The sequence below is a fragment of the Mycteria americana genome, chromosome 8 (assembly GCF_035582795.1).
Source record: "Mycteria americana isolate JAX WOST 10 ecotype Jacksonville Zoo and Gardens chromosome 8, USCA_MyAme_1.0, whole genome shotgun sequence".
Classification (NCBI taxonomy): domain Eukaryota; kingdom Metazoa; phylum Chordata; class Aves; order Ciconiiformes; family Ciconiidae; genus Mycteria; species Mycteria americana.
The window spans coordinates 1,050,820-1,077,273 of record NC_134372.1 but is presented as its reverse complement, the minus strand read 5'-3'; the positions used below and the strand labels follow the sequence as shown (position 1 = coordinate 1,077,273).

Sequence of the window (26,454 nt, the reverse complement as noted above, 5' to 3'; positions counted from 1 at the left end):
GGCAGGGATGCAGAATCCCTGGGGTCTCTGGGCCCCGGCCGTCCCCGTGGGCACAGACCTGGCAGCCAGCCTCTGACCAGGGACCTTCTTCAGAGCCGTCTGGGTGCGCGATGCTGCCGTCACGCAGCACGCGAGAGGCACAACAAGCAGCGACTCCACACAGAGACACGTTTGGGACAACTTTACTTCTGATACCAGAGCGCAGGCTTTCTTTACAGGAACCAGAAAAGAACTTTTTTTTTTCTTTTTTTAAAAAATGGTTCATTTACTCTTGCTATTTTTTTTACCAGTTCATTTTTTAAAAAAAGTTACTCCTGAAAGCCATCACTTGTAATGAATTTATAAGCCAGTGCACTGTTTTTTTTCCCTTGTGCTCACTCCTCTGAAGGCGGCAAGCTCTCCCCGCTGCGGCCCTGCGCAGGCGTGCGAGGTGGGGACGGGGCGTCCCAGCAGGTCAGCACCCCGAGGCTCCGTCCCAGGGGCCAGGGCAGCGGCTTCCCCTGGCCCGGGGCACAGCCGGGGGTCCCTGCCGCCGCACAGCTCCTGTTTTTCCGCGCGGTCCCCGCGCTCCTTGAGTAAGCGGCGCTTCGTCTCCCGCGTCGGGTGCGAGAGCTGGGAGGCCATCGCGGGACGCGCTGGGAGTCCTCGTGGTGCCTCGCAGGGGCCGTCCCAGGAGGGCACTTCGCCCTTGGAGCGTCCTGGGAACTCCCCGCAAGGATGCAGGCGCTGGCGGGACGCCCGCTGCCCCCGCAGAACGGCTGCGCAGCAGGGTCACCCTCACGGAGCCACTTCTAAAGTGACAGCGTTGAATTTTTTAATTGACTTTATTTATTCATTTGCTTTTTGTTGCAGGAGCAGTTTTCAGATTGACTGAAAATTCAGTATTTCTTTTTTTTTTTTTTTTATTGAACAGTTGCTCAAGTAAAAGAGGGACCTGAACATCTTTAGAGTAGAAAGGGGCAGCCTTGCCATGCAACGAGGAAGAGTTATTGTTTTTATTATTATTATTATTATGATGTAGGACCACAGACAGCCTCTCTTTGAAGCAGTCAGGTGCTACCAGCAATATATGGTTGGATTCTTTTTTAGAAGGTCATAAATTAGCAACTTATACTTTATCTTTAAAAAAATCAAATAAATAAATTAATTAATTAAAAAAGAAAAAGAGAGAGAGAGAGAGAGAGAGAGTCACAACATGCGAGAGCTTACAACAGAACAAAGTAAAACGGACCAAAGCAAAAGACAAGAAATGCAGAAGAAAAGCCCAGGTTCAATTTGGTTTGCATCAATGCAGTTTGGAAGCATCATTTATAAAGGTATTTCATATACCAAAAAAGGCACCACAGGATCTACAAAGCCAAATCCTCAGGAGAGTTTCGGTGGGCTGGGGGAAGGTAGCAGCCTGGCTAGCGCAGACGCGTCTCGGTGCGCAGCAGATCCCCCCCTTTAAGCTCGTCCATTGCAAATCTGAACCTTTCCATTTTACGTTTGGTTTTGTTGTCTCTGTTGGTAAAAACACAAAATAATAGTAACAAAAAGACAAATGTGAAAAATGGCAAAGGGGACGATGTCCTGTTCTTGCAACGTAACCGCTGGAATGTTTCTAGGATCAAGTTTAAAACCATCGAGCGGGCCTGCTGGAACCAGAACTCCCCAAGGGCGCGCAGCCTGCGCCCCCGCACGCCCCCTCCCCTTCTCCTCCGGCCGAGGGCTGCCAGCCCACCCCGCCGCACCACCACGGTCCCACATCGGCAGACAGCTACAGCCATCCCAGTGCCGCCTGGGGACACCGGGACAGCGAAAGCCTAACGCCGCCCCAACCGCCCCGCGTCACGTCTGAGCTCTCAATGCGTAAAGAAAGAGAAATCTGGTGTCTGCTGGGTGAGCCCCCGCCGCCCCGGGCGCCGGGGGGTGCAGGAGCGCTCCCTCTGCACAACCGCTATCTGCAGAGCAGTAACTGACCAAAGGAATAGGAAGGAAAAGGAAAAAAAAAGAAAGAAAGAAAAGAAACATTTGAAATCTTGTGTTTACTAGTATTCAGTACATGAGATTCCTAAGAACAACTTGTCCTCCTAGTTAACCTTGTCCTGGAATATATACAGGTTATTTGTTGCTGCCACGGCAATGATATTCTCGGAGGGGTGCCAAGCTGTGTGCAGGATCTTTTTGCTAAAGTCCAGACTGTCCACGCTAATTTCGTCTTTCCTCCGCTTGCCGCCCACGCAGACCTTGCGGGGCTTGAGGATGGCGCGGGGTTTGCTGTTCTCCCGCGAGGCCTCCAGCGTCACGTCGCGCTTGGTGTTGCGGTCGAACATGCGGAAGAAGTTGTTGTAGGAGCCGGTCATGATGACGCTGCGAGGAGGGAGGAAGGACGGGTCACCACGCGCGGCCCCGGCCCGCGCCACCCCCTGCCCAGCCCTGCCGCCCGCCCGGCTGCGATACCCCAGACCTGCCCGGCACAGACCCCACAGGACGTGGGGGCACAACCACGACACCAGGCAGCTCGCGCCTGTCCCGCGCCAAAAGGCTCAGGCTCGGCCGGTGAAGCCACGTCCCCGTGTCCTTCTCCTCCTTAACCCAGGGCATGTGCATGGGGGAGGCAATTCCCTTCAGGATAACAACACGTTCGGAGATCAGTCTTTGTGGCAAAGATTTAGCTGACCTGAACCGCATGATTTTCACACCTTTTTAGAGGCAAACTGCCCCGGGACTAGAGGCAGACTGAATAGCCAGAGGCATAACGAGATTTGGATGAGATTTGGAATCTGGGCTTCAGGCCCAGTTGTGCCTTGTTAACTCGCTCCGATGGTTCAGAGAAAAAAAATGTGGCAATCCTGCCAGGTCAACTGGTCTTGCATGTTTTCTGCCACCTGGTTCAGTGTGATTTACGCGTGGATAGTCGTCATCCCCAGATTTTGGCAATCTGGAGCCAAACGCATCACCAGCCTCCTCCGGGTCTGGGTGAAATGGTGACAGGGACTAAACCCGCCCAGGAGAGAGCGGGGACCCCATCAGACACCTCAGCAGCGCTTGGTTACAGGGCTGTGGGTTTAGGTGATCCCTGCTGTACCCACAGGAAAACTCTCCAGACCCCGCACCCAGCCGAAGGCTGGGGAAGGGACCGCCCGGGGACACGGGAGCACCGGGCCGTCCCAAAGCGTGCACCCTCTGGGCCGAACTCGGCACCCGCAGGGCTGGGTGCCGGGGTGGAGCCGCGTCGCTGAACCGCTCACCTGTCGGACCCGTTCCAGACGCATTCGAACTTGTCGAAGATGCAGTCGTTCTCGTAGAGTGAGCAGAGCTTGCTCCGCAGGTAGTCGTGAACCTGCCGGCAGGGAGGGACGGGGCGTGAGGCCGCCGCACCGACCGGCACAGCCCAGCGGCTGGCAAACGCCAGCCCAGCGCTCGCCGGGGGCTGAAGGACCCGGCCCAGCCCCGCACTCTCCACGGCCGAGCCAGGCAGCATTGGGCACAGCCCGTTACCGCATGCCCTTGACCACGGCCACCTTTCCACTGTGAGAAGCAGCACCAGCACCGCTTCACGTACGGCTCGGGCAGCACCGCAGCGCCGGGGCACGTCCCCTGGCAGAGGGTGGCAAGGCCCTCTGCTCTGCCCCGACCCTCACCTCCCATGCAGCCTTCCTGGCCGCCAGCACCTGAGCTTTCCCTCCTCACCCACACCAACCTGGGGATGTGGGTTACAGTTCACCAGGCCACCCGAGCCCACATTTAACAGTTCTTCATTTGCTTTCCATGACTTAATGGCACGATGCTCCCATCCGTCAGGTTTGTACCGGACCCCCTGCCGCCAGCCCGGGAGCACGGCTCAGGCAGGAGCACTGCGGGTGCCCGACGGCTGCAGGGGCCCGGCCGAGGCACGCTCACCTGGTAGGTCTCAATGGGCCGGTTTTCCATGTTCAGGTCCCACACCTTGACGGTGAGATAGTCCCGGGTCATGATATACCTCCCACTGTGGCTGAATTTGACATCGGAGATTGAGGAGATGATCTCGGAAAAAAACGACCGGTTACTCGGGTCCTCGGGCTCTTCGAAAACTGCAGAAGAGGAAAGGACAAGCCCCGTCATCCACCAAGGCAGCAGGAGCTCTTTGTCCCCAGGCCAGGGACCTGCCGCCCTGCCCCGGCACCGCAGGATGCTCCTGGGAGGGGTGTTCCTGGGCTTCCCCGGCGCCACATGCGCACGGCAAAGGAGGCCCCGGTTTGGCTGTGGAGACCTACAGGCGGCACTGAGCCGGCGTCCTGGGCAGCCACTGCCAATGCCCAAACGCCCTCCGGTCCTGGAGCCACCCGCCCCGCTCCGCCGAGCAGAGGCACCTGCACCCCCGCGGGACGTCACCACGGCGGGCTGGGAGAGCGCGCCCACTTCTGGGTTTGGCCTAGACCGGACGAATGCCCGTATCCGAAGGACCTCACTTGACACAATTGAAGCTCCTTTGTTTTTAATGCGTGCAATAAGCAAGGAGGATCATTGGAGACCGATCTATCAACAGCACCACAGAAGCCCAGAAGATTTAGAGCTTTGCATGTCACTTCTGCTCTCTAGAAATCAATGTGCAGCGTAACTGAAAGTCAACGTAAATATTTTATAGCCACTGCAACCTACAAATTTAATCTAATTAGTCTTTGAATAAATCACAGTTTGAACAGTTTGAAGGAGACTGATGAAGTTCCAAATTAAATGTATTTACAAATTTGATTTTAAAGTAACATCAGCTGGGCAAGTATGACCACCACAGAGATCACAGAATCATAGAATTGTTTAGGCTGGAAAAGACCCTTAAGATCATCGAGTCCAACCGTTAACCCAGCACTGCCAAGCCCACCACTACACCATGTCCCTAAGCACCTCATCCACACGGCTTTTAAATACCTCCAGGGATGGCGACTCCACCACTTCCCTGGGCAGCCTGTTCCAGTGCTTGATAACCCTTTCAGTGAAGTAAAATTTCCTAATATCAAGTCTAAACCTCCCCTGGCGCAACTCGAGGCCATTTCCTCTCGTCCCATCACTTGTTACCTGGGAGAAGAGACCGACCCCACCTCTCTACAGCCTCCTTTCAGGCAGTTGTAGAGAGCGATGAGGTCTCCCCTCAGCCTCCTGTTCTCCAGGCTGAACAACCCCAGGTCCCTCAGCCGCTCCCCATCAGCCTTGTGCTCCAGACCCTTCCCCAGCTCCGTTGCCCTTCTCTGGACACGCTCCAGCCCCTCAATGTCTCTCTGGGAGTGAGGGGCCCAACACTGAACACAGCATTCGAGGTGCGGCCTCACCAGTGCCGGGTACAGGGGACGATCACTGCCCTAGTCCTGCTGGCCACACTATTGCTGATACAAGCCAGGATGCCCTTGGCTTTCTTGGCCACCTGGGCACACTGCTGGCTCATATTCAGGCGGCTGTTGACCAACACCCCCAGGTCCTTCTCTGCCGGGCAGCTTTCCAGCCACTCTTCCCCAAGCCTGTAGCGTTGCATGGGGTTGCTGTGGCCCAAGTGCAGGACCTTGCACTTGGCCTTGTTGAACCTCATACAATTGACCTCGGCCCATCGATCCAGCCTGTCCAGGTCCCTCTGCAGAGCCTTCCTACCCTCCAGCAGACCAACACTCCCGCACAACTTGGTGTCATCTGCAAACTTACTGAGAGTGCACTCGATCCCTTCGTCCAGACCATTGATAAAGACATTAAACAGGACTGGCCCCAACACAGAGCCCTGGGGAACACCGCTTGTGACCGGCCACCAACTGGAGTAAACTCCATTCCCCACCACTCTTTGGGCCCGGCCGTCCAGCCAGTTCTTTACCCAGCGAAGAGTACACCCGTCCAAGCCATGAGCAGCCAGTTTCTCCAGGAGAATGCTGTGGGAAACCGTGTCTAAGGCTTTACTAAAGTCCAGGTAGACAACATCCACAGCCTTTCCCTCATCCACTAGGTGGGTCACCTTGTTGTAGAAGGAGATCAGGTAGGTCAAGCAGGACCTGCCTTTCATAAACCCATGCTGGCTGGGCCAAATCACTCGGTTGTCCTGTACGTGCTGTGTGATGGCACTCAGGATGATCTGCTCCATCAGCTTCCCCAGCACCGAGGTCAGGCTGACAGCCCTGTAGTTCCCCAGATCCTCCTTCCAGCCCTTCCTGTAGATGGGCGTCACATTCGCTAATCTCCAGTCAACTGGGACCTCCCCAGTTAGCCAGGACTGCTGGTAAAGGGTTGAAAGTCACTTGGTGAGCACTTCTGCCAGCTCCCTTGGTACCCTTGGGTGGATCCCATCAGGCCCCATAGACCTCTGTGTGTCTATGGGGCACACTGAGACGGCAGACCGAAGGGCCTCGCTAGCACACTGTCCCTCAAACACTAGCATGACATCCTCAGGCTTATCTCTAGTGAGCCTGGTTTTATCCCTTTCCCCCTTCAAATCTAGTTTAAAGCTCTTTCAATGAGCCCTGCTAACTCCTGTGCAAAGAACCTTCCCCCCAAGACAGGTGTACCGCCAGCAGGCCTCGTGTCGTGTAGACCGACCCATGATCAAAAAACCCAAAATTCTGCCGGTGATGCCAGGCTCGGAGCCAGGTGTTGACCTGGCTCTGCCTGTTCCTTCCCTCATCATTTCCTGCAACTGGAAGGAGAGAGGAGAACACTGCTTGTGCTCCTGATCCCTTAGCCAGTCGTCTCAAGGCCCTGAAGTCTCTCTTGATTGCCCTTGGACGTCTCTTGTTGCAGCTTCATTGCTGCCTACCTGAGAAGTCAATAATGGAGAGTCATCCGAGGGCCGTACCAGGGCAGGAAGCTTTCTCTTCACATCTTTTACCCGGGCCCCAGGCAGGCAGCAGACTTCCCTAAGAAGCAGGTCTGGTCTGCATATCGGGCCTTCTGTTCCCTTCAGGAGTCTCCTGTGACAATGACCCGTCTTTTTTTTCTTCACAGAAGCAGTTTTGGCGCAGAGCGTAGGCCGACTTAACCTCAGCGACACCTCCAAGCTAGATGAACCATCGTCCTCGTCATTGTTGGGTCCCACTGGCAGAGCCTCGTACCTGTTACGCAAGGGCACCGGGCACGGTGGGGTAGTCAGAGGAGATGCGTCTGTTGCGCCGGGCAGGAACTCGGCGCCATTCCCCATCCCGTCAGTCACTGCGTTCAGCCAGGCGGAGCGAGGATAGGGAACGCTCCGTATCATGCGTCCCGACTGCCCGTTGGGCCTGTCTCGGGGAAGGCAGGGCGCGATTCCAGTAGTCCATCTCTCTCGCACTCCGATACTCCTCAGCCTACTCGCCTCCTCCCAGAGCTCGGTCACTAAGCGGAGGAGTTCCCTGACCTGGGCTCACCTCCCACGGGTGCTCACGGCTGCCGTCCCGTCCTGGCGTCCGAGCAGGGCACAGCCTGCACCCCGACACCTGGGCCGCAGCGTGTTCCCACCATGCTCTGTCTGGGAACTGCGTCAGTCGTGGTGGGTGCAGAGCTTGGAGAGGCCATGGTGGGTACCATCGCTCCCTGGTCGAGCCGGCAGAGCTTCAGCACCCTTCCCGCACGCCCTTCCGCGCGATGCTGACGCTCCACGCCCTGCGCGCCCGCCCTGTTGGCAGCGCCCTGCTCGCAGCGCTCCCCAGGGGCTCCTCCTATACGTAAGGGGGGCTCGGCCGCCGCTGCTCCTGGCCCTGCCCACGTCTCGTCAGCTGCTGTCGCACGAGCTGCGGGCTCCTGGCAGCTCTCTCGGCTCCCCCTCAGATTTCCCCGGTTCGGGAAACCCCCCTGTGCACCGTGCTGGAGCGCTCCGCTGCGGATCCTGCCAGCACCGGAGCTGCTCGCCTCGACGACAAGAGAGATGCTGCTGATGTGGGGACATCCTCTTTCCACCTCTACCGACAGCTCTCCAGCGCAGCGTTAAAGGCTACTGCTGGGTAACATGGAGAAGCTCACAACGCTTCAATTCTCCCCTGGAGAAAAACCCAGCTGCCAGCCGCGTTTGTCCGACCCTCGTCCCCAGCACTGAGGCTCCGCTACAAGCCCTCCGCTGCGGCGGCTGTTGGCTCCGGCCCGCCGGTGGCCAGAGCAGGGGACGGGCCAGCAGCCAGCCTGGCCGCTCTGCACCCCGGAGGCAGCGTGCCCTGCGCAACGCTGCGCTGAGCACCGGCGTTTGCTCGGGTTTATCATCCCCTCGCTGAGCCCTGTGGTACCAACGCCTGAACTCCCGAGTACGGCAGAAGAAATGCCTGAAGTGCCAGTATAAATGATCTCTCTATAAATCAGAAATGGCATTGCCCACAGCAGGACCCAGCTCTGGGTGCTTTAATCACCAGCAGGAAATCTGATGACACGTCAGGTTTTTTAAATAAGAAAAGCAACAGCAACAAGAGAAAATAAAGATCTGAGGCAGTCTGTGGAGAGCATCTGAATGCCATGACGTGTCTTCGCTGCAATCATCACAGGTTTGCTCACACCAGGCCGGCTGGCTTCGTGAGGCTTGTTTTAATGGCTGCACCGTTTCCATCACGGCTGCGCGTATGTGAGCTTATGTCAAGGCTGGAGGGTTTTATGTCAGTTTATAGTACAGGGGCAAGAGGAAATTGCTGCTGATACTGTTAAGTTGCAGATCAACTATCGAACAGGAAAGGCCTCAGAGAATGAACCCAAGAGCTGAGGCGGCACTGAGACAAGTCAGCAAGGGTGAGACGTCTGCGGTACGAAGAGGGCTGGGAACAGCTCCCTGACGCCAGGTACCGCGTCCCCCGGCACGGCTGCGGGGAGCATTCCCACCGGCACGGCGACACGCCTGCTCTGCTCCCTCCTCCGGCGACTCCCCGTCCTCCGGGTCCTGCCTGAGCAGCAGCGGAGCAGGGCTCTTCCGTCCCCTCGTGCCGCGGGGGAGCTGGCACCGAAGAGGAGCGCGGGCTGCAGCGATGCCCAGGAAGGGGCTGGGCAGGGTGAAAGCATCAGGCCCAGCCCAGGGTGAGGACCAAGGGGTCCCATGCAGCACCTCCTCTGTGCCGAGGAACTTGTGCACAGGGTGAGAAGACAGGATCCGGCCACGCACCGAGTCTAGTGCAGGATCCAGCCGTGCACAGCAGAGTCCAGTGCTGGCTCCAGTCCCCTATGCACTCCAGTGCAGAGGAGCTGTCGGCTTTTTAAAATTCAGAGCAGCTAAGAGGTGAACTCTGGCATGGGCCAACTGCATTTTCCCTGTGCCAGTCTCCCTGCCTGCCACATTAGGGCTCCGATACCGGGAAGCGAAAACCAGACCTACCAAGGCAGAGAGCAATCGTTCCAACGACACTTCTGGAGACGCCCTCCCCAAGCTCCTGCCTCCGCACTCGCCCTGCGCCGGAGCACCGCTCGGCCAGGGGGACCCTCTGTCGGGGCAGCTTCAAAGCACATGGGTTTTTCCACTGATCAATAAATGTAACCACTTATCAATAAATTTAACACTAATTCAAGTACTGCCTTTTCTTTCTCACTCCTCATTTAAACTCTAATCATGACAATTAGCAACGCAGACTGGAAAACCGAAAGCACAGCAAAGCCGCACTGCACCATCACCAAGCCCAGGCTGGGGCCGGGGCTGTCACTTGGGTCCCTCTCCGGGTCAGTGTCACCTCTCAGCTCAGCCCCAACTCCCACCCTGTTAGAAGCAAATGATTCACCAGGTGGAAGTTTTGATTCCAGATGAAGACAGGAGAGCGTTGCAAAGCAAAGAGGTTTTCTGCTTTGCTAAATGAGCTCAGGGTGGCACAAGAGGCTTGTTCTTCACCCCCCTGGAGATTCTGCACAACCAACGAGTTAATTCTTAGCTCGAGGTCTTGCCAGGCCTATTATTCCATGCAGCAGGACATCATTAGCTCCCGCGAGGGGTCGGAGGAAGGAGATGATTAGTTTCTGGGGGCGACACCACCAGCTCAGCTCTGCTCCAGCCAAAACCTGGGACGATGAGAGCTCAGCTCGGCTCAGCTGACCCCGCAGATTCCCAGTGCTGCGCAGGACTGGCTTTGTCTACACAAAGAAGTGAGTTTTCTGACGGGGAATCAGATCTCTGCTCTCTACTTACATAACCTTTTTCCTCTATAAAAGGCTTAGCTGAAAAAATAGGTAAAGAGAACACACTGTTAGCAGGAACACGGGAGTGAATGTGTTTTGCTGGAGCCTAGTCTGGCTTTGCGGAGTTGGCACTGTTTCGTTTCGTCCCTGCCTGTGCCAATGGTGTGCGGCAGCCCAGGATACGCGGCTCAGAGCCTCTCCTCTGAGCTGGAAAAGGTGACTTCCAGGGGTGAGGCATTCAGAGGACACCCGCTAGCCAAGCAGCAGGGTCACCTACCAGCAAGGCCACACCATCACCGGGATGGGGCAGGACGAGGGCGTCTCAAGTCAGGGCAGGCAGCTGCTGCAGGAAAAGCCCTCTGCTCAGCCGCAGCACACTGCAGACAAGAGCAGCACTGGGAGTGTCCCCCCAGACCCACATGTGTAGACCGGAGAAGTTAATTTAGTCCCGATGTGGCTATTTTACCCCTGCACTCCCTCTCTTTGGAAAGACCCAGATAGCAGAGCCCAGCGCCCCTCTCTCTCACACAGAATCACAGAATCGTATAGGTTGGAAAAGACCTTTAAGATCATCGAGTCCAACCGTAAACCTAACACTGCCAAGCCCACCATCTCTCCTCCTCCTCCTCCTCTCCCCCTCTTTTGTGCAGCCTGAGTTTCAGGTTCCACCAGATGACCAGCTGCATGAAGCAACTTGTCAGATAAAAGGCCTTTGCATCACTCAATCTGAGCTCTGCTAGAGCAGGCAAGTCCTACACGGTAGTCATTCCCTGCTGAGCTTTCGGGCTGTTACTGGGACTGGCCCCCAGTAAGCATGCTGTGGCTTCAACTGGCAGGTGTGTTTCAGCACAGGCCTGCATTAACCTGCACAAGGCAAACCTCTGCCAGCGCACCGGCACAGGCGAAGCCACGTCGCCATCTCTGCTGGGCTCCGGCTCGCGCGCGCCGCCTCCGGCGCGCTGCCGCCTGCGCCGCGGGCTCCCTCGCGCTCCCTCGCACGCCCCGCACGGCGCCCACCCTCGGACAGCGCCTGCGGGTCGGGGAGCGAGGGGGACGCTGGCCCGCCCGGGGGCTGCACGCCGCTCACGTGTGCAAGGCGGCCTGTCTGGCCTGCACACTAAAAGCGATGGAGCCGCTTAGTGCGTAAGCCCTGGGCGAGGCATCCGACCCCTCTGGATTTCAGCGGAGGCTCCAGTTAATCTGGTAATAAACAGGGCCCCCGTGGAAACCTGGAAGCAGTGGAGCAGCGCTTGCATGGGCAAATACAGTAACCCACTGCTGCTTCTTTCACTTCAAATAAAAAGTCAAAACTCCACCGATAGCTCACCTAAGCACAAAACTAATCACGATCATCACTGAGGAGAAGCTAAGCTAGCACAAGCAGAGAACTGAGCTTTGCTTTATATTGGAAGAATCAACTCTGCAAACCGCGCTCAGTCCAGAGGTGCAGGAGCCTTGCAACCATGGGCTAAGGAGCAGAAATTACTAGTCTGGTGCCAATTTCCCCCGTGAACTTGAGTGATTTGCTTTTCTGCCTCATTCTTCCTATCTGTAGCAAAGCAACAAAACATGTTCCTCTTCCTGACGGATGAGGTACAGACTAACAAAGCGCTTTTGGCAGCGTGCTCCGAGCACCAACATGGGCCCTGGCAGCCCCGAGGCAGGATGGGGGGAAGCTGCTTGTCGCGGGGTGGCTGGACGCTGCCGTCCCCAGACCCTGCCAGCACCGTCCCCACGGCCGCCGGGCAGCAGGGCCACGGCCGCCCGTTCCTCTGCGGCATGCCCGGACCCTCCCCGGTCCTGGCGCTGGGAGCAGCGGGGGCTCTGCCAGGGCTGGGGTCACAGCACGCAGGCAGTGCTGCCTGGTCGGGTCTGAGAACCAAGCACACGGCTGGGCAGGGCACGGGGCTCGGGGAGCTATTTTTGCTTCCTGGCTGAAGGCTTTCGTGTGGCTTTGCTCCTGCTGCAGAAGCAGATCCGGGCTGCTGAGCTCACGGAAAGGATTTCTGAGCACTAATTCTCTGTTACACAACAAACCTGTTTTCCTCTGACACTGAGCAGGAGCTGCCCTCCCCGCACCGTCTCCCTCTGCCAGCCCTCCATCCCGAGCGGCTTCCATCAGCACCCTCTCCGTGGGGACGCAGACCAAAGGAAACCCCGAGATGGCCAGGAAGAGCTGCGCAGCCCACGGGGTGCTCCTGCTCCTCAGCGAGACTGGCGGCCTTTCCACCGGGTGCTTGGAAAGCGGCAGCGACGCAGAGCCTGGCCGGGTCCTCCTCCCTGGGCTGCCCCAAAAGGCAGCAGTGCCTGCCCAAGTACCAGGAGGGGAGGGCTTGTTTTAGAAATACACCTGCAATATTGGAGGGTAAAATCTGTAAGCTGCCGGTTACCTTATCACAGCAGCTTCGTGTGCTTATTTCTAACCAAAGCTGAAACTGTTTTCAGCAAAGAATAAATGTTTGGTAGCGTTGCTGTAACGCAGTCAGCAGTGAGAAGACAAGAAGGCAAAGGTGCCCTTTGGGAAACGGGCTGTACGCTGAGCCTTTCGTTTCAGGAGTCTGGTAGGTACAATCACAGGTGGCTCCTTAAAAAAGAAGTGGAAAGCCCAATGCCTTTTGCTGTGGGGAGATAACTGTAGTAACCCCCAACAGGGTTTTTGCTCACTTTCCCATATGCTTTTCAAACAGGATTACTTTTGCCGGCATCACCAGCTGCTCCAGGAATCCCGATCTCCCCTTTGGCTTCCTGCGGTGCTTCGGACAACGCACGCGATTTCCTTGTGCGTGGTGTGGCCGGGCAGGCATCCCCTCGCAGGGCCACCGCCCCTCCTAGCGTTGCAGCACACGGCTCTTCGCATCCCTGCGGAGCGGGCATTTCCATACGGAAGCTGCTGTTCTCTCCTAGGCCAGCTACGCGGCTGGAGGTAACAGGCACAATGTCACAGATCGCAGGAGCCTCAAATAAAATGGGCAAACAAAATTTAATAAGAGAAGCACATAAAAAAGCTGGCCCTGAGCAGCACACTGCATCTATCTAAATAAACATGACTGGGACGTGCAGTGCTATCTTCTGCATTTTTATTAAATATTGACAGTTATTAAATGTCTCCGTTGGAGGATTCGCCTCCAAAAGCCAATGTTGCTTTTCATTTTGAACTTTGATGAACTGTCTCAATTTCTACTCACACATCTGCTGAACTGCAATTGACTGAGGCTGATGCTTCTGAGGGATGGAGGGAAATCAATAAGGAAATGTCACAGGAGAGGTCAAACCGAGCCGGGATTCACCGCTGGCCGGTGTGCTCGCCGAGGGCTGGAGGGACGCAGCAGTACCCAAACAAAGGGAAATGCCGGGGGGGCTTCTGCCGCTGAAGTGTCAAGAAAATGAATTTTGTTTGCTCCTTAATTGTATTCTGATTCTCAGCTGGGAGCCGTCACTGTAGGACTGCGAGACACGGTCGGGAAATGCAAGAATAGAAAGGTGTGTTTTGCTCAGGATTTGGAAGAACTGCCATTCGACGTTTCTGAACGTCCAGCCAGCGATGTAAGCTTTCCTCTCCATCTACTTTTCTCCAGTTTAAAAACAGGTATCAGACTGCGACCTCAGCTCAAAAGCCCAGAAGCAACAGCTGGCGTGTAATTCCCTATCGCCTCCAGAAAACCTAAATCTGGAACACGCCCAGGTGCTCTCTGGATGTAGGTTATTAGCATGGGGCTCCAGTAAGTTGCACCCAGTTTGTGCATCTTGTTCTCGTAACATGATCACACTTTGAATACTGAAAATCTCCTTAATTTCCCACAAGATATTGGCCTTTTTCTGAAGAAAACTCAAACATGAGCAGGAGACACAGGAGTTTAGCTGTCCAGTCACACAGCACAGCGGTCCTTGCTTCTGCCGTATTTCGCTGTCTTTAAGGCAGATACCCAACTCCTTTCGGTCTGTCCCATCTTTGTGTCTTATTTACAACACTGCGCTCGGCACAGAGCTGCCTTCCAGAACTGCCAGGGCACAAAGAACAGCGACAGGTATTTACCAGCCCACCCACAAATGCTGTAGGTGTTCGTGCCGGTGTTTTACTGAGCAGGTGCTGATACGGAGAATATTTCCAGCAGCGACCCCCTGACACGTACAGGCTGAGCAGGAACCAGGCTCGGCTGGCTGCCTCGGCAGCAGCTCACTCATCGCGTTGGCCCAGGGAGGACCGAGGACAAGCTCCCTAGCCCAGCTTACTTGGAATTTTGAGGGGGTTTTCTGCACATCCTGACCCCTGCGGCATCAACCACAGTTGACAACAGGACATGGGCTATTTGGACAAACAGCCTGAAGGAACACAGCACTCCCTGTCTTCTGGCATTGACAGCTCCATAGTTGCTGTGCACCGGCAGCCCAGTGACCCCTCGGACCCGCTGCTGCCGAAACATCACCGTGGGGTTTTTCACGTGCTCCCCCAAAGGGTGTGGGGCTGGGACCCAGGGGAAGCTGCTCCTTTCGGGACGGGCAGGACTGAGGGCAGGTGGCCGTGGGAACGCCCAGGGGCAGGCAGGACCAGACCAGAGCCCGGCACACCTGGAGGGAGGATGGGGCGAGGTGGCAGGGCAGACCTCAGCCCAGGTCTGTCTCCGCACTCCTTTTTTTGGGCTCTTTTAACCCAAAGGGGACGCCGTCCCGGCCGTCCCACTGGCGGGGGCTGTACTCACACTTGGCGTGGCGGTCGCAGAGGGCGGAGGTGCGCATGTCACACAGCCGGATGGTGCCTTTGCTGCTGCTGTAGACGAAGGTGTTGCAGTGGTGCGGGTGGAACTCGGCGGCCGTGATCACCTCTGTCAGCTCCTCCATGTTGGCTGGCTTGATGTCCACGATGTCTGGCAGGGCGAGTCAAGGAGCCGCACGTAGCCCGGCCCAGACCCCGCTCCTCCCATGGGGTCTCCTCCCACCGCCCCTCCTGCCGGCGTCTCTGGGCACCTGGGCTTCCCCTCGCCCCGTGCAAACCAGGTGTTCCCGGGAGAGCAGCACCGTCCTGGGGCAGAACCGCAGCACCGAGCCGGGACCAGCCAGCGCCAGCGCAGGGGAAAGCCAACGTCCATCATGTTTTCTGTTCAGCCGGGGACCGCGGCTCCAGTACCACAGCCTGGAGCCCCGCTGCGTGGCATGAGACCTGACTCTGCCCATTCGCCCCGGGCCAGAGTAAACGTCTTTTATTGCAGGGCCGGGGCACGGTGAGTAACCGCACCAAAAACAACAGGGAGGAAACAAAACCCAGAGCATGACGACCAAGAGTAAACCACCACAGCCCAGGGGTGGCTTCCCAGGGATGTGTAATTTCCAAAACATTTCACATGCTTGAGCTCAGTGAAATGCTGGGTTGAAAACCGAGCTGCAGACCCTGTCCCCAGGCCCCATGGATGGTGCCAGCAAGGACCTGCACAGCCCCACAGAGCATCTCGGTGCCGCAGGGGACGGCTGACAAGCGTCTGTCCCAGCCTGACACCAAGCCAGCGGTCACTGGTGGAAGCGGCTTCAGATCGTACAGTGCAATCCAGACACCCAGCATGGGACGATTCACCCACTGTGCAGAGGGGGAAAAAGAAACAGCACCTTTCCTCACCCCCTGGAAAGCAAATTAAGATCCTGCTGCTCCTGGTAAGACAGAAGTTAAAAAAAAAAAAAAAGAAGAAGAAGATACGAATTTCTCACCCATGTGGGGCGTTTTACAACAGCGAGCATTCCCGCAGAAGAAGCCGCTGCAGTTCACAGCCACTGAGTGGTTTCACAGCCTGGCCGTGCTGCTGGTCCGCAGCAGAACCTGGATCCCAGTTCAAGCCAGACCTGAGCCCAGCACATGGCCCTGCGGGACAGCGATCGCTCCCTCCCAAACCGCCGCAAGTCTGGATGTACTGGTGTTTGTAAGGCATGCCGACAGTCTGCAATGAGAAGCGGTACAGGACCGCACTGTGTCACGATGCCGCTGCGCTCCCCGTGGCTCTGTAGCGATCCTGCACTTCTGACCCGCAATAACCTCTCACGACAGCCCCGATGCTTTGCTCAGCAGAGGTTTCAAACCCCATCAACCTGTGCAGCGGGTGGGTGACAGGCACAAAACTAAGAAACTCCAGTCCATAGCACTGCCTCTTTTCAGCTCTCAGTCAGGCAGGGACCAGATTTGTTTTTTATCCACAAAAGTGAAAACCGGCGATGTGCTCCTCACCCCCCCGGGCAGGCAGGCGGTGCTGCCACAGCTCTTCTCCCCGCAATGCCAGCATCACCCAGCGCCCCATCGGGTACCCTGCGGAGAGCCCGGTGGGGCTGGTCCCGCGGCTCGGCCAAATGCAGCCAAACCGGGGACACCCCAGGAAGGGGCTCCAAGGCACCGGGCAGAGAGGTGACACCGACACACCGGCAAGACGGTGGGATGGGACATCTGAGTGGACACCTCGCTGGTGGTGACATTTCTCCATCAACTCTTAGCAAGCGTTTTGGGTGCTGCACTTGTACCTTGGCCAAACTCCCTCAGGCCATCTAAACTCCCTGAGGTTCTACCCAAATTTAGTACTCCTCATCTTCTTCCCCAAAACGCAATGCACATTGCAGCCCTGCTCAACCATACCCACTTCGAGCTCCTGCCAGCCGCACGCCTGTGACTGCTGAAATCCTCTCCAGCTGCCTAAATTTGGCACATGCCCTGGGGGTTTCTCAGTAGGAAACACTATATAAATATCACCAATGATTAGTGCCCCGTTGTTATTATTTCTGATGCGGCTGTTACAAGGGTGACTGGCACGACCTCATTTGTATGACTGTGACTGGCAGCCTGTCACCCCGCTGCAGGGTACAATGGAGACTGCACCATTAATATTTCCTCTCTCCATCTTCCCCAAGGCGTCTGTCTTCTCCATCACCCGCGGACCCCCCTCCCTCCCGCCCACCCCACGCAGACCCTGCAGGCAAAATTCAAAAATGTGTCACCCACACCGGGAGGCAGCAGTCACGACGATGCCAGCTGAGCCCTGCACCACAGAGGGAGCAGCTCGGTGTGACGGCTGAATGTGCCTGCCGGTGGCCCGGCTCGGCCCGGCAGCACAGGCAGAGACGAGAGGGAAGTGCCTTGGTAATGACACCTGGGGACGGGATCTCAGGTGTTCTGCAGCTGGATGCACGGCGGACAGCACTGTTTTGTACTCCTGAGCCCCTGTGAGCCCTTGCCAGAGGTGAAGCTCCTGTACCAACGAACCGTGATCGGGGTGTGGGGACAGGGCCAGGCGAGACGCTGCGCTACCTGCTCGGTCACCACCGCAGCAGACACAGGCACGGCTCTGCTGCCTCCCACGGAGCTGGACCTCGCAGGTCCCCCCTCCGCCACTCACCTTCACCAGGGACCTGTCTCCCCGTCCAGCTTTCTCCTTCTCCCACTGACATTTGCCCGTGTCTAGGCTCCCAGGGCTTTTACACCCCACTTGCCAGCTGAGGCACCTCCCTTATTCCTGCTCTTGGCCGGGCTGGGACCATCCCAGGGGCCGCGGGGCAGCACGCACCAAAGGATACTAAAACTTTGATTTGTGATTTCAAAGTTCCACAGGTTTATCCTCAGGTCATCCGCTGACATGTAGGTCTCGTAGTCGCTGTTGACGGAGATGGAGTTGATGTGGTAGGTATGTGCGTTGGCAAACACCCGCCGGGGGGTGGCCTCCACCATCAGGTCCATGGGCCGGAGCACGGGCACCTGCGGGATGGGAAGCAGAGCGTCAGCACCCAGGGACGGGGTCCGGCTGTCCCACCCGACCCACGCCAGCACCCAGCCCGGGGGGGGACGCCCCCACGGCCACGGCGGGGCCCGCGCAGCTCCGGCTGGCAGCGCTCCATCCCACCCTCCACACTCTCACCAAGGAAACCTAACACCTTTCTAAGCGTATGAACAGAAGGACGTGCAGACAGGAAAGCCTTTCACTTTTGAAAGAGGCACCAGTACGGTTAGACTGCAGAGAGGCAGTGAGAGCCCAGTAAACCAGGCTCGGATCTCTGCTGCAGCCATGTTTTTCTTTGGAAAAAAAACCCAAACAAACCAAAAACCTTGTTTTGCCTGCCTTGTTTTGTCACTGTTAACTGGAATCTGACATTCCTGGAGCACTTCTAACAGAAATACATTTCTTGAGAGCACCAGGTCAGCACAGATTTTTCTTTTAACTTTTCTGCATTTGCTTCACAGTGAAGTGACGGAGGTAAGAGATGAGAAGAGACGGGGAAAGGGAACACACAGGGCAGGGACAGATGGGGGACTAGAAACAGAGCTACACACGTTTGCCTTTAGATTAATAAGCACAACTCATGTAAACATCAGGGGATGGAGAGATGCAGTAGGAACAGCGTACGCAAGGAGCAATGTAAGTAATAACTTCAGCCATAACGCTCTTAAGGCAACTTAATACACTAGAAAGGTGTCCGTCTGTGCTCCCGTTTGCCAGTAAGCTATTCCCTCAAGCTACTTCATTACTGTGTGCTGCCCAAAGAGATTTCCCATGGCTGCAGAGGTGGGGACAGGAGTGTGACAGCCAGCTTGAGCGACACTAGAGCACAGGGACTGCCAGCTCAGAGCCTGAGCTTAACGTGACGAGCCTGCCTGCTAATTCAGCCTGACACAGTCAATGATGCATCGTTTGCCGCTGAAGGACTCTGCTCAGCCATCTGGGGATGGAGGCTCGCGCTTTGCTCAGGGATTACGGGAACCGCCTGTCATCCAGACCATTGGAAACATGACGGTTGGGCAAAGGGAAAGGGTTCAATGGTTACACCAGGCCTCACCGGGCACAAAAATAAGTACAGGAAAGGCTTCGGCAGAGGATTTCACTCAGCGAGACGATGCTGTGCAGCCCGACCGCACCTCGCGATCAAACCCCGGGCCAGTCCCGGTCCCCGGCAGGAGCCCAGCAGTGCGCACTGCAGCGCGAAGCAACCAGGGCAAGCCGGGTCTGAGCCAGAGCAGCGTGGCCATCTGCAACTTCCAGTGCCCCAGCAGGTTTCCCTACCCGATTCTTATATGGCAACTACTCACAACCACAGAGCTAAGATAAACTCTCCAGCCAAGAAAAGTCTCCACATGTTACTTCAGAGCCAAATTCTGGGGAGCTTTTTATGTCTGGAACTTGGTCCGTCACTAGGTAAAACCCCACGAGAGGAACAAACCTGGTCACCCGTGAGTATTTTGTTAAGGTAGGATTTTTTACCCACTACCGTGGCAAGAATCTGCACTGGAATATGGAAAACAGCAAGTGTCCATGCCCCTTCTCACCACACGCTGCGAGCTTTTGCTTAAGGGTATCAACAGTTAAGTGTTTAAACCTGAAAGCACTGATTTTTGAGGCAGGAGCAGCCAGGAACGCACTGGGAGCAGACACCGGCTTGGGGCTCTCATCCCACGACAGCAGAAATCTTGCAGCGGAAGGCAAAGCCCCATCTCAGGACGGCCAAGGGGAGCAGCTGCCCCGTGCGGGCTGGGCCCCAGCCTGGGTTTAATCTCTTCTCTGCTTAAGCCTGCCCTGAAGCCGGCTGGAAACACCTCCACCGTGGGGGAGGCTGACGCGAGTCTGTGCCGACGGCTCGACCCCGGTGCTGGCACTGACGCGCGCCCTCGCCGACACGCGGATCTTGGGCAGAGAAGAGCCTTCGGCCTCCCCCTCCCCACTCGCCACCATGGGACTGCTCCTGGCTGCGTCTTTCCTAGCGCGCTGCCTGGTCTCCAGCAACGCAACTCCCCGCGCCCCGGGGCCCGTTCCAGCGGCTGACGGGCACCCGTGTTACGTTTCTGCTTAACGTGCAATAAAGGAAAAGAAAGGGTGGTCTGAGGGAAGACCCTGCAGACTGCTCTGGTGCCGCAGCCACGCCGTCCCCAGCCCAGCTGGGCAGGCAGGGAGCGGCTCGGGGTGGCAGCGGTCAGAGACGCCGAAGAGAAAGCGCCCAACAAATGGGGCAACGTGACAGCAACTGAAACTTGGTCTTTTTTTTTTTTTGAAGCACGCAGAGTCCAAACCAGTGTCTGCCTAAACCACCCTGCTCCCATCAGCATTGCCATGGCAATCCCCAACAGCACAGAGACCTGCTCAGTGCATCCCTCCTTCAATTACGGAGCCAACCTGCAGGGCAGGCTCTGGTATTATATATACCCATTATTAAAGGGTAATTCAGTGTAACAAACCGCATCAAGTACATAGAAAGGCTGTCAAATAAAATAAACCACTAATAAATTAAATTACTTTCTGTTTTCAGGAAGGGGGAGAATGCCGGTCATTTTTCATTTAAAACAAAATATGTCTTAATTTTTCTTTCTGCCTTTAGCAGGCACCCCCTGCAAAAGAGCCGGTCCCACTCATTCAAAGCGCACATGGCACTCGATTCCTCTCGCCTTGTTTGGCGAAGGCTTCCCCTTTCCTGAGTTAATGAGGCACTAATCCTCCCTTGAGCTGTAAAACTCATTTTCTCCGTGGCTGGGGCACGGAGGGAGCCGGCGTGCCCTGGCCCCTTCCCGCTGCCGGTGCTGCGTTTCCTCCTGCCACCTCCAGCCGCCAAGCGAAGGCCCACGGCGCGGGTAGCGCGACGTCAGTGATTGCTGACGCTTCACTACTTTGTCCCCTGTTCCCATCACGTTTCCCCCTTTCATTGTCTGCCATGTCGACTGCCACCAAATGCTCCCTGCTCCCAGGGGGAAAAGCTTCGTGTGGCAGAGCTTCTCCTCGTCATTCAAGGCACTGTGATGGACGTGGCCTGAAGAGATGCAGAGACTTGGTGTTTCTCAGGAAAGCCTCGTCCTCCGCCCAGAGGTGCTACACGGCATGCAGTGTTTCCAAAACACAAGCCAATATACAGGGGAAAAAGATGAAGGCCGAGGCTCCAGGATGACGCGGTCCCATAACCTCTCACAATCACAAGTCCAACGCGCGCAGGGTTTGAGCTGCCCGTCACTGGGGCTCGGACCAGTGACACAAGCCCCCAGCACAGCCCCGCAGAGAGACGGGACTCAACCACCGACACGCAAGGCGAAAGCGCTGCTGGGAATCCTTCTCACGCGACACGCTGGAGGCCAAAAATCCCTGAAGGGTGTGAATTTGACAGGGCTGGCTACGAAGGGAAAGCCCAGCGCAGACCAGCAAAGCAGCGGTGCCACCTCTGCCCCAGAAAGCTGCTGCCGCGCCCCAGCATCGCCCGGCGCGGGTCCTGCGCCCGCCCGCGCACAGGCTATGGGCAGACGGGGGAGCGGGCGACCGCAGACTCGTCAGCGTTGGGACCTCACACCCGTTTCTGTGAAATGGAGAAGGAGGCTTTGCTCTCAGTTACCTCCATGGAAATCCTCTTAGCACAATGGAGCCGCACGGCACTTACGCTGAGATACAAATCTGACCCAGGGTAGCAGCCATTAAAAAAAATCCATAAATAATCCATTTAGGTGTCTCTCCGGTGCCCACCTCGTCAGGGGTTACCAAGCCTCAGCACCAACAGCAGTCGAAGCTCTGCAGTTATCTGCTGCGTGCCGCGGGACCGGCAGCAGGCCAGCCCGGCAGCGCAGCGGCTGCAATGGCGACTGCAGAGCAGCTCCCACTGCGGCCCGCTCGGCGTGTACGGCAGCGCTCACGTCTAACCGCGATGCTGCAAACCAGCGGACAGGGCAGAGCTTTCCACTCTCCTTTTGCATTTGCAGCCGGACAAGCTCTGCCCTTTCTGGCGCAAGCCGAGTGGCGGCGGCGGCGGCACCAGGCCAGCGCGGCCGCCCGGGCGTAGCCCCGTTCCGCCAGCCCACCCGCCCCTGCGCCGCGCAAGCGCTGCCTGGCGCAGTTTGCTCCGCAGCCTCGCGCAGCAGGATCCAGCCAAGTGGAATTAGTCACAGCTGAAGCCCAGATTAACCCTAGCCTTGGGTTGGCAAGAAGGAAAATGTAATCCAGTTCCTGGCAAATCCGAGAGCAGAGCTAGCTGCTCGGGGATAAATCCGGCAAGGTTCTTCACCCACTCCAGCAGCTGAGCTGCTCTGAATGTGCTCCCCGATGTTTATTTCTTACCTACAAAAGGCATATTCTGTAACTGGCCAACGCTGCCTGCAGATTAATATTTTGCAGACAAAATATGCATCAAACACTATTTTCATGGCAGACTGACAATTTCATGCTCTTCAGGATTTTGTCTTATTGGACTTCCCCATGAAGTGTGGAAGGTACCTTCCTGTGGGAGAATAAACTGCTATCTCATTACTGGCCCATGCAGCTGAGAGAGCTTCTGGTTTCATCTCTTTTCCCTAGACGTTTCCCTCCCTGCTAAGCATCACGCTAACGCCGTTTCTTCTGTTGCCTGTTACTGAGCCTTTCTTCATACAATGAAATGCAGGCACAAGACTTGCAGCCAACTGAAGATCCACCTCCGCGTATGCAGGTCCAAAAGGTGCAGGCTGCCCCAAAAGGGTCTGGGTCCCGGCTGGGGGCCAGGAGCAGGGGGAGGACCACGGACACCGGCTCCGCAGGGAGGACGCTGCAGCCAGCACTGCGGCGCCGGAGCGGGAGCGTGTGCTGCCTGGCAGCCCTGCCAGCCCGAGCCGTGTCCAGCTTCCCAGTGACCGCTCCGCCACAGAGGAGGCTGCTGGCACGCCGCAGGGCGCCGGCACCGGCAGGCGCTCGGCGCACACCCGCGGCCGCAGGAGTCGGAGCTGGAGGGGGAGGAGGTGTGACACCGTACCTGGCTGCGTGCCGGTCCCTGCGCTGCCTGCCCCGTGCCCCCTCCGGAGCCCCCAGCCCCGCGGCAGGGCAGAAGCGGGGCTATCGTCCTTCTGTCCCCACTTGGATGCCCCGGCAGAAGCCAACGTGAGCCATTTGTGGGCAGCGGGCCCCAGCCGCAACGGGGGCTGAGTCGCAGGAGCGTCTGCTGGGCTCTGCTCATCCGCACCAAGGAGCGGAGTTCAAAGCCTGAAGTTAGTCCGTGTGGGCCAACTCTTCGGGCCACCAACACAAATACCCCCCCCCCAAAAAAACGGGGCCAGTTCACGAAGGGTTTTTAGTGCAAGGCTGAGCATTGACTGCAAGTGTCGTTCCACATGCAGCCCAAATCACCCCACATTTCCCATTCTCTGTATAATTTTTATAGCATTATAGGATTTTTTTGGTTGGTAACTGAGAATTTGTCCTAGTTCAGTTATTACACTCCAGGATTACTTTCACCATCTGTACCTAAATCCTGAATAAGTTTGCAGTAACCTCAAAGAACAAACAGAACATTTTTCTTATCTGAAGTTAAAACTCCTGAATCCTTCATGCCACTCTCATTAGAATTGCATTCCCCTTAAAGATGTGATTGTTTGAAAAGATATTTTCTAACTTATTTCTCCTGCTGAAAAAGAGCCAGTGTCAGTAAAATCCCACCTAGCAGTTTACAATTTTCCTACTTTTCCCAGGATAAGCGTGTAGAAGTACAGCCACGTTACCAAACACAAATTCAAAGCAATCCAAACCCGTTTGATAATTCTGCCCGGCACATTGTTTTTACAGTACGTCTAGACACAGATACCAGCAGTGTAATTGCTGTGGAAAAAGAGATGAAAAAAAAATATCTGAAAGGTCAGTACTGGTCATCGGCATTTCAAGGCGAGTTTACAAATATTAGAAGGATGAACAATGAGTTTTCACCAGAAAAGAAAGAATTCAACTCACGACCTGCAAAAAGCAAAAAAATGAGAAAAGCAGCAGGAAAACTCTTTCATTTGTTGCCAAGTACCTGCAGACTGAAGCAGGGGCGCAGGCAGCGCGCGCTGGCGGGCTGGGTGCTGCCGCTGGCTGGGCCGGGGGGAGTCCCCGCCCTGCAGACTCGCTGCGGCCGTGCCGCCAGCGCCCCGTCCCCACGCCCAGCCAGGCCCTCCTGAGCCCCGCAGCCGCGGCGCGAGGCGCTGGCGCTGCCCGTCCCTGGGGAACCACCGTTACCCCCACGGTGACTTCGGAGCCCGAGCCCTGCAGACTGGCCGTGCCTCAGCGGGAGACCGAGCCAAGCCCTTCCTTCTTCATACAGGGTGCTGCTTCAAGAGCAACAGAAATCAAGCGCCTCCAGCCAGGACCACACAGGTCCCCAGCACGTCCCAGACCAGCGCGCCGGCTTCCCAGAGACGGCACTGTCTGGTGGTGAGCCCGATGCTGCCCTGCTCGGGCAGAGGGGCCAGGCTACCAAAGGGCAGCCGAGCACGCAAGCATTACACGTTGAGCTGCTTTAGAGCAATGTGAGTAATGAATATGGGAAAATCCTTTTCTTTTTAATTTCTGTGGCAATGGTTTGATGACAATCATTTGAAATGGATTAGTTCTGCCATGTGCACTTTATAGCCAAAAAAAGCCAAATGTTTCACATTGCCTTGTCATTTAAATGATAATGCTTTGGAGAATATACACAAGGAAAAGACAACAAATCTCTCTGCTGGGGCAGAAATGCAGCAGCACAGCCGTCCTCCTCTGAAGCATCCCCCATCGCTTTCCCTCTCCCATCACACAGCCCCGCTCTGGGGCTGCCCGCCGGGTGCCCTGGATGCAGCAGGAACACAGCACAGCCTCCCCAGGAAACCGCGCCCAGGGGCCAAGAAATCCGAGTGCTTTGGCAAAATGGGAGATATAAAATGGGATTTGTGACGGATTTTGCTGGAACTGAGAGAGTGAAGTGGTAGCTCTTGATCAGAGAGAGATTTGTGACAGCTACAAACTCCAAGGACCGGGCACACCAACGCACCCGCTCATCGCACCCACGTCGCACTTGGCCTGGGAGGGTCATTCCTCGCCCCGGGAGGTGTCCAGCGGAGACCACAGAAAACCACCCTCTGTACCACGGCATTCTCCTGAGCCCTTAACAACCCGGGTGAGACAGGGCCCTGCTGCCCAGAGCAACTGGTCCCTGGGCTCGTTAGATGCACACCAGCCAGTCTGCAGGGTGCTTCCTTACTTACCAACATTTTAAAGTGCCTGGGGCAGAGATCGGCTGCCCAGGGCAGGGAAAGTTGTTCCCAAATGGTGTCTGAGCTCCCCTGGGTTTCCCTGGGACAGAGGAGGGGAGGCAGCAGCAGCCGCTCCTGAGAGCCCCTGAGCAGAGCCCCCGCCAGCCCGGGGAGCCCCGGCTGCTCTCCCTGCTGCGGACGTAGCTCAGGAGCAGGGGACACGGTGGAGCAAGAAATCCCAGCCTGGCTTGAGAACGCATAGTGGCCTGGAAGAAGAACATCCTTCAGCAGCAGCCTCCACCCTGCGCATCGGGGAGGCAGAAGGCCACCCCTGTGGCGCTTGGAGCTCAGGCGTTACGTGCCAAGGCAGCGCTGGGAGCACAGCCTGCTGCTGCTGCTGCTTCTCTTTAAACAAACAATGTAAAGATCAGACCCTCTCTATAGGAAAGGGAGGCCAGGAGCTGCCTCTGCTGGCCGGTTCCCCCAGTTTGGCTCACCAGAGGCACAAACAGCATTTTGCCGCACACAGCACCCAGGTGCCCGCAGCCTCCTCCTCCTGCAGGGAGGATGGTACCGGTGGGAGGATGCACACCAGTGTTTCACCGCAGTCTGACTTGCGCTGTGAGGGATCAAAGCAAACACATTCTCTATTTAAAAATATTTAAGCCCTGGATATTATTTGTGTTAATTATTTCCTGCACACATCCCATGGCGTAGGTACGTCTGTACACTGAGCGGCACTCGAGAGCTCGCGGGGGCTGTTAAATGAGGCCGAAGGGCTGCAGCTATTAGACTGGGGGCTATCCAAATAAGCAGAGCTCTTTTAATGACAGCAAAAGCCTTACTTTACAGTCTGAGCAGAGTTAAATATTCCTTTTGCACTATGTGGGTTAGAAATTCCTCAGAGAACAATGCTCATCAAGTACGTTTAAACCATTACGACGAATGGGTAAGAGATGATTGCAGCAAGGTGGTTTTAAAACTCTTTTTCGCTTGTCTGTGGTTGAAAATTAAACTGTGGATGGATGCGGCTTTACTCCAAAGTGCGAGCATCACAGGACAATTAAACGTCAAAGATACACCAAGCTGCAGCAAAATGGTTACATCTATGTAAATATCTAAGTAAAATCATCAAAACATTAGATCAAACCGGGGCTGGCGGAAGACTCCTCAATCTTCCGTCCTCAGGGACAGCAGGCGTTGCACAGGCAGATACTAATAACCATAATACTGAGCACTTACATCGTGTTTTACCTCTTCCCGTTGCCATGAAGCAGGAGCCGTATGTTCCCGCGGGGCTGCGTGAGCGGGGAATGGCAGCGCCTTATCTCATAGCACAAGGGAAGACACCCAAGTAGCAAACTCCTCCAGCCACATGGCATCAAGCTGCTACCAGGAATAAATGGACTGCAAGTAAAATGAAGGCCAAAACTTTTGAGGCAGGCAGCGGACTCCGATAAATACTGTCCACTTCTCTGGTATTTCAG

The 26,454-nt window shown here is 56.3% G+C and overlaps 1 protein-coding gene across 2 annotated transcripts in view; it reads right to left on the bottom strand.

The window, feature by feature from the left end:
• Positions 1 to 1,728: 1,728 nt before the first annotated feature.
• Positions 1,729 to 26,454, bottom strand: part of PPP2R2B (protein phosphatase 2 regulatory subunit Bbeta) — a 113,700-nt gene continuing 88,974 nt past the window's right edge. For both annotated transcript variants that reach the window (XM_075509968.1, XM_075509970.1), the window contains exons 5-9: positions 17,578 to 17,755; positions 14,736 to 14,900; positions 3,886 to 4,055; positions 3,234 to 3,325; positions 1,729 to 2,352 (exon numbers count right to left, since the gene is read on the bottom strand). In XM_075509968.1, coding sequence (XP_075366083.1) covers positions 2,073 to 2,352; positions 3,234 to 3,325; positions 3,886 to 4,055; positions 14,736 to 14,900; positions 17,578 to 17,755 — 885 coding nt within the window. In that variant the 3' untranslated portion in view covers positions 1,729 to 2,072. The remainder of the gene's footprint in view (positions 2,353 to 3,233; positions 3,326 to 3,885; positions 4,056 to 14,735; positions 14,901 to 17,577; positions 17,756 to 26,454) is intronic.